The following is a 15,937-nucleotide window of genomic DNA, read 5'->3' as shown; positions in this document are numbered from 1 at the left end:
ATATATGTTTTGTAAGTTAAAAAATAGAAGAAAAACAATGATGTCATTAAGTCATGGTTTGATCTAGTATATAAATACTATGGTTTCTAGAGGTTCTGCAACTGAACTTCAAGCCATGGTGCTTCTGGAAAAGTTAGTAACACACTGAAATAGAGATCAGAACCAATCATTTAGAATTATTCAGAAGTATAATCACTCACAGCTAAAAATATAGTGAAACACATACTCTGTCATTCCAGTCTAGAGAGACACAGGAAGGTTGGTGTCTGGCAGGAATCTGGAACCCACTCACTTTCTTTCCACTTCTATGGGCATTTCTGAGGATTAGATAGTTTAATCCAGAGCCCCTGAGGAGTAAATGCTCCCTCTAGCTTCTGTGGGTTGGAGAATTTCCCCGAGCATCTTGCCCGCTCCCCAGTTGTTCCCCTTGGCGCCTCCCACATACACGACTTGAAAGGCGTGACTCTGAGCAGGCATAAAGCAAGAAGCTAGTGCCCGGTCAAGCCAGTCCACTTCCTGCTCCCATCGATGACTGGGGCACGGTGCCTTAGTGGAGCCGCTGCGATACGTACAGGGAGTGTGCAGCACGTTAGATAGCAAATTCACTTTGAAGCAAATGGGAATTAAAAACAAGCAGGACTGTTCAGGGTTCGGATAAAGACATCAAGATCAAGAATAAGGTGATGATAGTTCCCGAAGAGAAGTGCCATATAGTCAGAGAGCAGAATTATAACTTGCTATGGAACCCTGGGCAAAACAGTCCATTCCCTAGGTCTGTAGAACAAGGCAGCAAAGTCAGTGATTTATCAGGCTACTCTGGTGCTACAGTTTCAAGATTCCAGCAAAAATTTAACGTAAGCGAAAGACTAGTGCTAGGCCAATGGCTTTCTCATCAGTGGCTTATTCTCACTATCAGAAACGTGCATGAACAAAACTAGCCTGTGTTCAAAATAAGTTAAAACTTATTCTGAGAAACTGGTGCGTGCATGCTAAGTCGCTTCAGTCGTGTCCGACTGTGTGTGAGCCTACGGACTGTATAGCCGCCAGGCTCCTCTGTCCATGGGATTTCCCAGGCAAGAACACTGCAGTGGGGTGCCACGCCCTCCTCCAGGGGAGCTTCTGGGCCCACGGACTGAACTGGAGTCTCCCGCACTGGCAGGTGGGTTCTCTACCACCAGCGCCACCTGGGAAGCCTCATGAGAAACTGGTAATAGGAAGCAATCTAGCCCCTCTCTCAAACCTTAGACGTGTGGCACCCTAGACTCGGCGACTCGGTTTTGAAAATCGATTTCACTTCTGGGAATTCCCTGGCAGGGCAGCGGTGAGGGCTCCACGCTTCCCCTGCAGGTGCCACGCATCTGACCCCTGGCAGAGAAACTGAGGTCCCACACGCTGCACTGTGCACCCCCCACCCACTGCAAAAGAGTTTTTCATTTCATACATATACAGAGACGCTCAATGCTTATTATCTTAACATGTGGAAAGGATCTCTGATACAGTCTGTGGGGGAAAAACTGCAGAAAATATGTATGATCTCCTTCTTTAAATCCTAACGTTCTAGTGAGACCCCACAGTACACACTCATTCGGAGGCTGGGGTTAGAGAAAGGGAAAAACATTTTTTACTTTCAACTGTAAAATATCTGTACTGAATATGTATTACTTCTGCAGTTTAAAATATTTAAAAACATAAACTGGTGAATATGATAAAGTGGAGACAGACAGGAGTCCTTAAGCTTTGGAGTTTACAATCTAAGCATAGTAAGTAAAACTGAATAATTCATAAAGAATAACTGAACAAATTAAGGAACCTGGAAACTGAGTACAGTAAAAGGTAGACTAGAAAATCAAGTAGAGAGGATGGGAGACTATCAGACAATGACTTAACAGAGTACATGACAGGTAGTATATATAGCTTGAATATCTTAGGCTGGTTATAGTAGCTCACAGGTTAGGTGTCATCTCACCTCCCTAAATCGTGCATCTGAACTTTTATTTCTTTTGCTATACAACATTTTAAAAAGTCATTGCCATCACATTTTGTGCTTACCTGTGCCCCATCTGAGAGTCCAAGTTTCTGACCAACTTGTCTGTTAATTTCAGCCACATTTTCACCTTCATCACGAAAATGTCTGCCTTCCACCCAGCTCAAGAATGCAGGTTGGTGACCCCAGGCTACTTCTATCGCTTGATTCTATTTATTCAAGAAATAAGACATGGGGGAGAAAGGTTTTGAAAGTTTTTATATGCTTCTCTGGATTCACATAAAAGATAAACTACAACTGCAATCCACATGTACAAAAAGAGTTCTGTAGATAGCTGAAAGCTCTCTGTGATCCACCTGCATCACAGCATTTAAAAAGTTTCCAGTACCTAATGGCGATGATACTATGGGTGAAACCAATACCTGCATATCCTTATGATGGCAGGATAAATGGATTCAACCATTCCAGAGTTCACAGTGGCAACAGCAACAGGGAGCCAGTGAACTGAGATAGCCTTTGACCTCATTTAGGATTAATGATTCAAAGAAAAAAACTACACCAGAACACATCTCTGCAGTATTTTCTATAATTATGAAAACTCAGTGCTATCTTTATATGTCTAGCAATATGGAAATAAGCTATAAATTTACTACTTTAGTAAAGAATAGGTAGATAAATAGAAACAAGTAATCAATAAAAAGCATTAGCATTTATTTATTAGATAAATGCACGTGGTAAAAGCACAGGAAATATAAAGACATAAAATGTGAGGGCTGGTTCCTGTTCCCGAGATAATTACTGTTAATAGCTTCTCTTTTGCATTGTTGAAATTTCATATTAAGTAATTTTAAGTCTTGAACTATGGAAATATAAGTCAAAAAAGCAAAGTATAAAATTTATTCTCATTAATAGCAATTATGTAAATTATTAATAGCAATTATATAAAATATGTAAGTTTATGTCTAAGGATTAAAAGCCATTTTCTATGATTAAAGAATTACAAACTTATTACAGAAATATTAGAAAGTACATAAACCTTGAAAAATATATACAAGGAATTACTGATAGTCCCATGTGAATTATCAACCAGGTGATATAATTTGGTCTTTTCTGGCTAATCCTTTTTTCTATGCACAAGTTAACTGTTTTATTATGGTTATGATTTAATATCCTTTTCCCCCATGCATCCTTGTTATTGTACGTATTTTCACATACAGATCATTTTTAATAAAAAGTAAGAGTTTCATTAATAGCCATTAACACTTAACATCTCAGGAAGTTTTAGTACTGTTGTGCTGTGTTAAGTCCCTTCAGTCTTGTCCAACTCTTTGCAACCCCACAGACTGTAGCCTGCCAGGCTCTTCTGTTCATGGGATTCTCCAGGCAAGAATACTGGAGTGGGTTGCCATGCCCGCCTCCAGGGCATCTTGCCGACCCAGGGATCGAACCTTTGTCTCTTACTTCTCCTACGATGGCAGGTGGGTTCTTTCCCACTACTGCCACCTACTAAATTCACTTTAATCAAAATAAATTTATCAAGCTTAAATTATTAAATTCATTTATTTACATCAAATTTTACTATCTCAAAAATAGCTATGGACTGCTTATTGTATTTGTTTTAATAGAACAAATTTCCAAGAATGTTGGAGCCACTTCCAAGGCAATATAAGGTACTTTAAATTTATTAAAACTTTGTTTATAAGAAATCATCATTTATCACTTAGTTCTTCACAGGAGAGTCCAACCTGTTTGGCTGACAAAATCCTTCCATTGAGAACAGCGTGATATGGCAGCAAGAGCCCCAGATCTGGAGTTAAAAGTCTTCAGTTACTGGGTCAGCTATTACTACATGAGCTGAGAGGATGAGAGTCTGGGATATCATAGTCAGTGACTTTTAATCCAGATCAATTCTCCTACTTCATATGAAGAAACTTTTAAAATCACAGACGTTAAATAATGAAACATGTCCTGAAATATTAAAAAAAACACCTCACCAACTCCCTGGAAAAGGGAAAAATCAACTTTGTGAAATATGAGAAATACTTCACTTATTCATTTGTGGTTAAGAATCTGTCTTGCAATGCAGGGGACACGGGTTTGATCCCTGGTTAGGGAACCAAGACGCCAACTAAGCCCGTAGCTCCAACTACTGAGCCCTTGTGCTCTGAGCCGACAAGCCACAGCTAGAGCCAGTGCCCCAGACATGCCACAGCTAGAGAGCCAGTGCCCCACAGGGGAGATCCCGCGTGCTCTGAGCCGACACACCACAGCTAGAGAGCCAGTGCCTCACAGGGGAGATCCCACGTGCCACCACTAAGACCTGATACCGCCAAATAAATAAATATATAGATTTTAAAAAGTGGTAAGCAGACCCATATGTTCAGCTGCATTTCGTAAACTTTGCAGACTAATGTTCTGAGTCCACTTTTATGTCAAAAATCATTCACTTGGACCACAGAGCCCCTGGGCACTCAGGTAGAGCGAAGAAAAGGACAGACTGTAGAGAAAGGAGCCCCTTTTCCAGGAGTTCAATCAAATCAACAAATGACTGACCATCTGCTGCTGCTAAGTCGCTCAGTCGTGTCCAACTCTGCGTGACCCCATGGACTGCAGCCCACCAGGCTCCTCCATCCATGGGATTTTCCAGGCAAGAGTACTGGAGTGGGGTGCCATCGCCTTCTCCGGACTGACTGTCTGGTTTTGCCCAAACCCATGGTATCAGTATCACTTGAAGGGAACTGCTGGTAAAACCACAGGCTGCAATGCCTTAGTTCAGCCAGGTCCCAGGCCTGGCTCATCTCTGGCTAACACAAAGGAAATGCAAAACTGCACCTGGTCATTTCTGGAGGGCTCTTTAGGTTCATTTGGTTGCACTCAGTGTGGATTTGAATCCACTCCCCTGCTTCAGCAGTGCAGACAAAGTAACTGAGTTACAGTAGTGGTTCTCAGCTGAGGGCAACTGTGCTCCAGGAGACATTCGGCTATGTCTTGAGATACTCTGGGTCACAACGGGGAGGAGGGGTGTTGCTGGCTCTAGTTGGGCAGAGGCCAGGTTGCTGTTAAATAATATCCTACACTACCCAGGACAGAGCCCCACAACAGGAAACTTTCCAGCCCAAAATGTCAACAGCGCCAAGGTTAAGAAATCTGAGTTAAAACATTCTCTGGGTACTCAGTCTTGAAATACGGAGTTGGATAATAAGATAATATTTGAAACACAGAACAGAGTATAAGAAGTGAGCTGTTACCACATAAACACACCAGTGAAGTTCTGAAAAGGAGACAAATATGGGCATGAGAGAATCTGAAACTACGTGGGGGAGGTAGGATCATGGTTTTTAGTAGCATCAGATGCAGAAAAATGTTTTTGGGAAGAATAGCTTGAGAAAGAGTACAGATGTGGGAAGGAGCTGGGTGTTGGAAGAATAGTGAGAAGGTGAGCATGGGGGAGGTAGGTGAGTTGTTGTTCAGTCGCTCAGTCGTGTCCAACTCTTTTGAGACCCCATGGACTGCAGTATGCCAGGGTCCTCTGTCCATGGGATGTTCCAGGCAAGAATACTGGAGTGGGTTGTCATTTCCTTCTCCAGGGGATCTTTCCGACCCAGGGATTGAACCCACGTCTCCTGATTCTTTACCACTGAGCCACCTGGGAAGCCAGGTGAGTTTTAGATGAGGGCAAATTAACTGCATGGAAGTGTACTGGCTGATTTCCTTACACATTAAAGTACAGAAATGACCTAGATATAGATGGTCTCTTTCACTATTTCACATTGTATGATTCGGGAATAGTGAGTCTTGACTTGGTGCATCCAAGAAGCCTTAAGATACTTTTTTAATAAAACTACAGATGCCTGAAGCCCACTCCCCAAGATTCTGATTCAGCAGGTCCATCAAAAAACCAAAATATCTATTTTCAAAGCATTTAGGAACATAGTAAATGCAATTACCACTGCTGCATTAATACATGAAAGTGGTTGAAAGTAAACGCTGAGTTCTCATCACAAGGACAACTTTTTTTTTCCTTTGCTATAATTTTGTATCTATAGGAGATGACGGATGTTCAGTACCCATTTTGATAATCATTTCGTGATGCAAGTCAAATCATTATATGCTGTACACTTTAAACTGACCCAGGGAGACCTCCCTGGTGGTCCAGTGGCCAAGAGCCTGCACACCAATACAGGGGCCCGGTCCCATCCCGGGTTGGGGAACAAGATCCTGCAAGACGCAACAAAGATCAAAGGTCATGAGAGCGACAACTAAAGACCCGGCAGGACCAAATAAATAAATAAATACTAGAAAAGAAACTTACACAGAGCTGTATGTCAATTATATCTCAATGAAACTGAAATCGGGGAAAAAAAGCTAAGTCTGATACAGTTCAGAAAATCATTCTCACTTTTTTCCCATTACAGCACCATCTGTATTGTGTACTCAATGCTTCAGCTGATGTAAAATAATTCTACCTATTAACTCCCAATTCATGGCTTTCTGCCTTAGTAATTATTCATGGGGGCGTCCCTGGTGGTCCAGTAGTTAAGAATCCATCCACCAATGCAGGGGACACGGGCTCCATCCCCGGTCCGGGTAGACACCAGGTGCTGTGGGGCAGCTAAGCCCACGCACCCTGGGGCCTGTGCTCCACAGGAGAGGAGAGAAGCCACCTAGAGCCAAGTCCTTGAACCACAACAGAGTAGCCCTTGCTCACCACAACTAGAGGAAGCCCCCGTGCGGCAGTGAAGTCCCAGCACAGCCAAAAAATAAGTAAAAAATTTAAAAATTATGCTTTCTAACTCAATAATTTATGAAAGCCTATTTTAACCAAAAAATAAAACAATGTTTTATTATATATCACACAAAGATATGTTTTTTAACTTTTTCTTAAAATATAATTATAGTTATCATTTTTAATGTCTAAAAATTGAATACAATATAAACGTTCAACCAGTGAACAATTAAATTACGGCAAACTTGTGACAGAACGCTAATCAACCTCTAAAAAAAAAAAAAATTACCAGACAATTACCAGACGTCCCTGGTGGTTCAGCTGGTAAAGAATCCGCCTGCAATGCAGGAGACCTGGGTTTGATCCCTGGGATGGGAAGATCCCCTGGAGAAGGGATGGGCTACCCACTCCAGTATTCTGGCCTGGAGAATACCATGGACTCCATAATCCATGGGGTGGCAAAGAATTGGACACGACTGAGCAACTTAAAAAAAAAAAATGACAATTACCTTTTAATAAAATAAAACACTCATAAGACTGTAAGAAAATATCAGTATACAAAACTACCAGTGTGTGCAGGCCTTGATTTCTATTAAAAATAGAGATTTGAAATAAAACGAAGATTTGAAATAAAACTGGAAGATTTGATCCAAACTGTTAACATCTGTTATCTCTAGGTTTGGGAGTTATGGGGAGCTTTTATTCTCTTGCTTATAGTTTTCCATGTTTCCCAAATTTTCTACATATGTGTTACTTTTATAATTAGGGAGAAGAGTTGGCCTAGTCTCCTGAAACAGGCTAGATAGAAACAACAGTTTGTTCCAAGGCTAAGGGGGTTTAAGTTTCAAAAAGATATCCATGAATTAATTCTTACAAATATTTATCAAAGGCTCAAAATTTAAAACAAAGATGAAGACCATTAAACCTCATACAGCACCCACATTCTAGGAGCAAATTAGTATAAGGAAGCACTCCTATAAGCTCACCAGGTGAGGAGTGTTTCCAATAAACTCCTGAGGTGATGATTTAAATTTCCATCAGAGCTGATGGAGAGCACAGAGGCGGCAGGATCTACCTAGGACTTGGTGACAATACTAACTCATCTCCTGCCATGAAGGATAGCTCATCAGAGCCTAGAGACTGTCTGCTGTTCAGATGCTCAGTGACTCTTTGCCACCCCATGGACTGTAGCCCGCCAGGTTCCTCTGTTCCTGGAATTCTCCAGGCAAGAATACTGGACTGGGTTGCCATTTTCTCCTTCAGGGGATCTTCCCCATCCAGGAATCTAACTGGCGTCTCTTACATCCCCTACATTAGCCAGAGGATTCTTTACCACTAGCTGTCACCTGGGAAGCTCCAAGAGACTCTCTATAGTAAAAGCAACTATGGCAGGATCTATTGAAATTAACATGCTTTGAAAGACTGGGGAAAAACAATCTAGAAAAGTAGTTAAAGGCAAGTAGCTAAAATGGAGAGGTGGGATATTTAAAATTATTGCAAACTCCTAAATATTTCCTGCAAGGATTAGCCCGTAGTGGGTACTATGCATCCAGGATTTTCAAAGATTTCAAGTATTCTTTTTGTCCTCAGAGCACACTCAAACTGGTAGACCAGGTGCCCCTATTTTATAATTACGAAACTAGGGATGTGGTTAGAACTATGAACTACCACAATCACAATGTCCAGAGGGCAACTAACTGCAGAGGTTCAAGTATGCATAATCCCACTGCAAGTCCCGGGCACACCTAGGAGGTATTCCGAGCAGCGGAGACGCAGCGAGAACCTTCATCTTATTAACCTATCTCGCTCGCGGCTCAGTCTCTATTAATTTACAGGGACTCCTGGGCCACAGCCAGGCAGGCGCACCTGGAAACCATTGGCAGGAAAAACGTTTTTTACGATCGAAACAAAACAAAATCCGCAAAGAGAAACCCGACTTCTCCAAAGCTTTTCCAACCTGGAGTGAGGAATAGCTGAACTCAGAGAGAGAATTATCAGGATGTTTGAAAGCCGTTTCACCGAGTGAAGACCTGGAATACGTACGGCAAGTTAACGCAAAGGCCCGGGGCTGCACCCGACGTGGTACGGCTGCAAAGACCGCCCGGACCGGCCCTGCTCCAGAGCGGCCCACGTTCTGGCTGATGAACAGGTCGGCGGCGCGGGGAGAGCAGCCCGCGTCCCGCCGTCGGGAGACGCCCGAGCGGCCGCTGCGTCCCAAAAAGGCCCGGGTCCCGGGCGACCGCAGACGGCCCCCGAGGAGTCCCGAGTCCGGGCTGGGCAGTCCATGGGGCGGGCGCGTTACCTGGAGCAAGTGCAGCTGGGCCACTAGGCGCCGCGGCAAGTGAAGGAAGCAGTCGCGCGTGTTGGTGAAGGCCACGGTCACGGCCGCCCCGCCAGCAGAACCCGCCAGCCGACCGCTGCCCCACATCCTCCGCAAGCGACGGCCCCGCCGGAGGCCCACCCCAGCGGACCCGGGCTGCCTGCGGACCGAGGGTGACCGGGCCAGATACGCTCGATCGGCCCCGCCCCCAGGCCCCGCCCCTCGCGCCCGCCGCGCCTCGGGAGCTGGAGCGGCAAGCCAGCCCAGTCCGGCTCGCCGGGCCTCTCCGCCGCGCCGCTGGAGGGCGGCAGCTCGCTCGCCGCCTACTTGCTCACAGGAAACGACGGTCAACCGTGTGGCTCCTTCAGCCAATCTCGGCGCGCCTTGACCCATCCCTCTCTCTGATTGGGTAATCAGGAGGGCAACAGGCGGATGTTGTCGTCTCTGCGAGGGCCAAAGCCGGCAAGATGGCGTCGAGTGGAGGGCAAGTTGGGGGCGTATTCGATCACCACGTCCAAAGGGCTGTGTGTGACTCGAGAGCCAAGTATCGGGAGGGCCGACGGCCTCGCGCTGTGAAGGTAAAGTGGTTTTGGTTTCATTCGTTGTCGTCGGTAGCTTTATGTGAGCTGTAGCTTCACACGCCCAGTTAATGTAAATGAAGTCTTTAAAGGCTGAGGTCACATCTATTTGCTGGAGATGAGTGTGAGGAACGCCGGTACTCAGGTAGCAGATACTCTCGAGGCCTCTTTAGTTAATTGTTGGAGCTCCGTGAAAACGGGGTATGTGTTTTAGTCGTATCTTCCGTGTTTACAGTAGTGAATATCTAACTCTTTCCTGTAACATTTACCGAGGCAGCTTCTGAAGACATGTCGATTGGAGGTAGTCTATTATGTGCTTTAGCGCGAAGCCCTCACATGTAGGGTGAATTACTGTTTCTACAAAGAGAAGGGCAGATTAAAAAAAAAAAAAAACAACTTTTCTGCAGACCTGAACAGAGTAGTTCTTGTTTTCAGGCTTTTTTTTTTTTTTAATTTTTAAAATAGTAACAGGTTGTCCTAGGCTTGTTTGTGAAACACATTTAATGTGTGTGCATTTCTTTTAGGTCTATACAATCAATTTGGAGTCTTGCTACTTATTAATACAAGGAGTTCCTGCCGTGGGAGCAATGAAGGAATTAGTTGAGCGATTTGCTCTATATGGTGCAATTGAACAGTATAATGCTCTAGATGAATACCCAGCAGAAGACTTTACAGAAGTTTATCTTATTAAATTTCTCAATTTACAAAGCGCAAGGTAATATACAAGTCAGACAGTGTCTCATTTCCTCTGTTCCCATTGCTCTCATTTTGGCCTCCCTCATTCTTTCATGAATTACTCAGTAATCTAACATGGCTTTTTATTTTTCTCCAGTATTCTTAATGTAAGTGTTAGCTTTATCAAAAGTCTGTCCATTAGGTCATCCCCATACATAACCATTTTCTGTCTTGTAGTGTGGTAGATTAAAAACTGGGTTTGGACTAAGTTTTCAGGTTCCACTGCTTACTAACATGATGACCTTGGACAAGTTATTTAATCCCATTAAACCTGTTTTCCTGTCCTATAAAATGTGTAAGGATGAAATGAGATAATCCATGTAGAGGGCTTAGCAGATGCCTCCTGCTCAGAATGCGGTAAACAACATTAGCTGTTAGGTTTCTTGTTATGCACCTTATGAATTGACCCCATCTTTTTTTTTTTTTCCTTCTGTATAGCATAAATCCTCTGCTGTAGTAAGGGAAATGTGAAATGCCTTATCTTATATTCTTGTCACTAATATGCTTCAAGACCCATCCCTTCCCTGGCTATTACAATTCACATTTTCTGTGCTACAAATAGTACTGGGGTATACGGGTCATATATTGTTCTCCAGTTGCTCTTATGTATAATCTCACTGCCCTAACCAACTTGCCAGCTCCTCGTGGTTAGGGAAGTATATTTCCTTATTGTGTATTCATTCCCCGAAGCTTTTGCATCTCCCACACCCCTTTTACAGTGTGACATGTGGATTTGAATCCTGGCTCCACAAACCAAGGTGAGCTTGGACAAATAATCTCCCCATGCCTCAGAGTCATCATAGGGATGTTGAGAAGTGTGATTTCAAGTGAAGCATTTAGGCCACTGCCTGGCACATGGTAAAATCTCAGTGAATATTTCTTACCATTTACCTTGGACACAGAAGTACTTAATTTTGTAGTAATTCCTGGCCAGTCATAGATGTTTAGTAAGTATACATTAAATGAATACTATCCTCTCCTTTTCTCATTTACTGTTATATATTTGTGTCTTCTCCATTATTAAATGTTTATAATTGTAATTTTTTTATTAATTTATTATCTTTGAACCCCAATATAGGAACACATTGTGCTAAAAAGGCTAAGCTGGGCATGAGCTAATTCTCGAGGGCCTTTTAACACAGAATCTCTATTTCATGACCACAGATTGTGTACCTCAGGCCAACCAGCTGAATCTTATGTTGGTTAAAGGGAGTCTGGGTATGTTTGGAAAACTTAGCTTAAAACCTATGAAGACTCTTGGGAGAGGGGAAAAAGGCTCTGAAAGAATATGCAGTGGATCAGTAGGGTCAATACCATTCACGTGCAGAGCATCATAGCTCCCAAGCTGTAGGATTTATGTATACAACAAAGTCTGGACTTTGCTTTTTAGATCAATGCATTGTATGCTAGTTAAGCTTTCACCCTAAGTAAACCATGGTATCGTGAATTTCTGCTTAGGATAGCCAAGAGAAAAATGGATGAGCAGAGTTTCTTTGGTGGCTTGCTTCATGTGTGCTATGCTCCAGAATTTGAAACAGTTGAAGAAACCAGAAAGAAATTACAAGAGAGGAATGCTTATGTAGCAAGAATGACTAAAAATAAAGGTATGTAAAGCCTACTACTAAACACCTCCTATGTGTCAGGCATTTTGCTGAGTTTACCCTCCTAGAGTTTTCCCAGTCTAGTGACTATAAGCTACGAAGTTTTTTCTTTACAGAATGTTATGCAATCTTGCCTGGGAAGGGATAGATGTTATTTCATGGAAGATTCCTACAGGATGAGAATGGTGGCTGAGTTCTGAAGGGAAAGTAGACATTACCCAGAAAGGGAGAGGAACAGATGGAAAGATGGGCCAGAGGAATAAATGAGCGTCATGCATTTTAAGGAACTGTGAGTAATATAACCACAACACAGCAGTTTACATGTGAATCTGAGATAAAGGGGACAGTAAGTGAATCCTGAAAGGCCTGTGTCCATGCTGAGGAATTAAGGCTTTGACCAAAAGGCAGTGAGAAACAACTTCTGATGTGCAGACCAGTTTGCACTGCGAATCTAAAACTGAAAACAGTGGGAAAATTCCACTTTTGATCAACACCAGCTGGCCAGATGCCCCATGTTTCTAATCAAGTTGCCCTGGACACAAATTCCCAGTGCACAGAATGGAGTCACAGAATCTAGTTCATGGATTGTAGAACGAGAGGAGTCAGCACTGGACTATGATAGTGTGTGTGGTCTGAAATCTGAATAATTCTAGAGGCTCAAATTACCAGATTTTCACCCTTTGGTTAAAAAGACAAAGACAGGGTCTAAAAAGCCATTGACTATAATGAGTTTCTGACTGATTGGGTAAGGGGCACCTGGCAGTGTGAAGAGAGAAGTGGAAAACTTACCCGAAATTTTGGCAAGAGCTGTTGGGAGTCTTTGGTCATTCGTAGGCCCTGAACTGTAATCTGGGTAAGTGTGTAAATAACTGGTTCCAGGAACACCTGTATGTGTGGCGAAAGAAATGATAAGATATGGACCCAGCATATTGTTTTCTTTAAAAACCACAAACACAGACTAAGCATGATACGTTCAAATAGTGAAAGTGCTTTGAAGATATAAAGTTTTCTGTGTAATAACATGGAAAAACTCCCCAAGATGTAGAGTTAACTGGAAAGCAGATACAGAGAAGTGGGTATTATAGGAGAACAAGAGGGCTAAGTGGGAGGGGAAGAAGACTGGACAGATAACCTTTTTAGCTTTTAAACCATGTAAATACAGTACTTGTTCAAGAATAAATTTTTTAGGGTAGCATTCATTAACATCTTAATGTTTCTTTTTAAAATTACTTGTTTCTACGTGATGAAAACAGTAAATGAACCATTTCTGTTTCCCTTTCCCTGCCTTTTAAATTGTAACATACAGACCATTACATGACAAAGAAGCATAAAGGTGCAAAAGATTTTAGAGGGGACTTCCATTCAAAGACATCTGGATTTCCTGCAGCCTCTCTGAACACTTCTACTGGGAACTCAGATCTTTGTCTTCCTTATTCTCCTGAGTTGCCGCTGTGTTATTTCTCCCCAAAGTGTAAATGTTCATCAGGAGAATATGTAGACAGACCATCAAACTCCTCTCAGGATGGTAGAAACTTTGATGACACACTGGGGCATTGTGACCACTGTGACTCTCTGCAGAAAATGCAGATGAAAACTTTACAGAATTCATTGGCCCGCCATGGCGCACAGAAGGCTCTCGCTCCTTCAGAGGCAGTTGACAGGTTTATGCCTAGGACAACACAACTGCAGGAGCGGAAAAGACGACGAGAAGATGACTGCAAACGTGAAACCCTTCTTGAAGCATGCACAAGTAGTAATGAGGTCATGATTGGCCCCCAGCTACCAGACATTCCTAAAGTGGACATGCATGACGACTCCTTGAATACAACAGCGAATTTAATTCGGAATAAACTCAAAGAGGTAAGATCGTTTAAAAAAGAAACTTGTAAGAGACAGTTTGGTTATAAGGACTACCAGCTAAGTGGAGAATTATTTGTAGGAACTTCAGTATTGTCCTTCTCTTTTTTCCATTTTTAATTTTTAGATGTTTTCCTACAATTCTGTGTTGAAGTAACTGAAGTTGACTTACAGATATGTATTTGTTTTGATACCTTTAATCCTTTCTTTAAATATGTTTCATGTTACTCTAGGTAGAAAATATAAAAGCAGTAGTTTCAGTCAGATTAGTCTATGAGAGTGGAGCCCAGGCCCTCCCTTTTTAAACAAAACTGCCCCTCTCCAGATAGCCCTATAAAAACTGCCCCTCTCCAGATAGTCCTATAAAAACTGCCCCTCTCCAGATAGCCCTGATATGAGCCAGTGTGGAGAACTACTGCCCTGGGGGGTTATCATGATTCACTTCTCAAGTTCACAATTACAGGCTTAAAAGTTCAGATGCTTATTTTGCTTCTTTGATAATCATAGAAGAAGGTGAGATTTCTAAAGATTAGGCCTAAAGGTCTGCATTTTAATTCTGATTTCGTAAGACCTATTGATAGATGGTCCTCCTTAAGTGGTAGTTTTTTAATGTCATTTACATTATCATTTTCCATTTTTAAGCACAAATAAAAGTTAACATTTGAGATAGCTTTTGAAAGATACCTGACTATGGGGCAAGCCTTTAGAAATCATTATCTGAAGGAGAAAGACCGTTCTCTTGTACTTGAACTCAGGTTCAGAAAGTGCTTTTCACATAGTGGTACATATATTTCACAAACGTGATTAGGAAAGGCTAAGGTAGATTATTTTATGTGCCTTTTCTTAACATCAAAGTTATATCCAGTTAAGGACGAGGAATTATTTTATAATAATAAAAACTGAGGGACACAGTTTTTATGCTTAAACTTCTATAGCATTGTTTTCGCTTGTGCTGGTGCCCAGCCTGCAGGTGCAGATAGACACAGACACACATATAGTTATCTTAGCCAGAGTCGACTGTGTTTTCAAGAAAAAAGTTAGGTCCAAATCCTAGATTTAGAAATTGTAGAAGAAAAAATACTAAATACAGTTATGTCAGATTCTAGTAATTTTCCATTTTAAGTGAAGACTATTGTGTGTGCTTTAACTTACATTGTCTACTTTGTTCTGATGTATTTGGTTTCATTTTTCCCTGAGAAATTGAGGATTCTAGCATTTTTGTTTATTTCTCTACATTTTTCTTCCACCATCCTAGCTGGAGCCTCCTTGTCTCTGAATATATCAAACATAATCTGTGTTTCAAGTTACACAAAACCAGGGTATCTCTCTGTATTCATAAAATTAAAAGTGACTTACTAAAATAACAGATCTATAAAGGAATGTTAAAGTAGAGCATACATTTACTTTTCTCCCCTGAAAATTTTTCTTGGCTTTAAAAATCTCACTCCCATCGGTGTTTGGACAGAAGACTGCTCTGTGTCTGGATGGCAGGCTGCACCTTGAACGTGGGCTGCCTGCCTTAAATGTGGTGATGGCGAGGCTTAAACTCCCGGGTGTACATCTTCCCTTTTCTAACAGTGTATTACTCTCCTAATATAGAAGTTAAACTGTTGGTGGTTCTCTTTTTAAAACTAGGTAATTTCATCTGTGCCCAAGCCTCCAGAGGACAAAGTGGAAGATGTGCATAGAAGTCGTCCTTTAAAACAAAGGAGAAGGATATAAATCACCTGCAGTAAATTAATATTTTTAAAGGACTATTTTTTATTTTTCGGCTGTCATTTGGATTCTTGAAGAGATTGTACTGCTGGTATTTTTTTTTTAATGCACTGTTATTCTTTGTAGTTTCATTCAAGCTACTTGTCTAATTTAGTTTCATCTTTTAAAATTATTTTATTGTGAACAAAGAACATGCCAGCCAATTATGTCCCTTTTAAAAAAATAAAACTTTTCCAGAACCTCCACTCCGTGACTTTGGTTACATCTTTTTGGCTGGAATTGGGCCCACTGCTGTTCCTAACAGAAGAGTGTAGAATGTCAGGTGTTTAGCTTTTCTGTTTCTGTTCTTGAGGAAGCAGGAGAAAAGAGGATTGTGAATGGCTGATTCACAACATTTGCTCCAAGATCTAAGGTGGTTGG

General features: G+C 42.0%; 2 protein-coding genes across 3 annotated transcripts in view; one reads left to right on the top strand and one right to left on the bottom strand.

The window, feature by feature from the left end:
• The window catches only part of PEX1 (peroxisomal biogenesis factor 1), a 74,664-nt gene extending 65,428 nt beyond the window's left edge, over positions 1-9,236 (bottom strand). The window contains exons 1-2 of one of the 2 annotated variants that reach the window (XM_018047430.1): positions 9,013-9,236; positions 2,050-2,193 (exon numbers count right to left, since the gene is read on the bottom strand). In XM_018047430.1, the coding sequence (XP_017902919.1) occupies positions 2,050-2,193; positions 9,013-9,138 (270 nt within the window). In that variant the 5' untranslated portion in view covers positions 9,139-9,236. The remainder of the gene's footprint in view (positions 1-2,049; positions 2,194-9,012) is intronic. The other variant, XM_018047429.1, reaches the window with a different exon arrangement.
• RBM48 (RNA binding motif protein 48) lies at positions 9,467-15,762 on the top strand. The gene is made up of 5 exons (XM_005678914.3): positions 9,467-9,608; positions 10,133-10,323; positions 11,802-11,947; positions 13,251-13,804; positions 15,437-15,762. The coding sequence occupies exons 1-5, from the start codon at positions 9,498-9,500 to the stop codon at positions 15,521-15,523; spliced, it is 1,089 nt and encodes a 362-aa protein (XP_005678971.1). The 5' UTR covers positions 9,467-9,497; the 3' UTR covers positions 15,524-15,762.

This window comes from Capra hircus, chromosome 4, assembly GCF_001704415.2.
Source record: "Capra hircus breed San Clemente chromosome 4, ASM170441v1, whole genome shotgun sequence".
Lineage (NCBI taxonomy): Eukaryota > Metazoa > Chordata > Mammalia > Artiodactyla > Bovidae > Capra > Capra hircus.
This window is presented reverse-complemented; position numbering and strand designations above follow the sequence as displayed.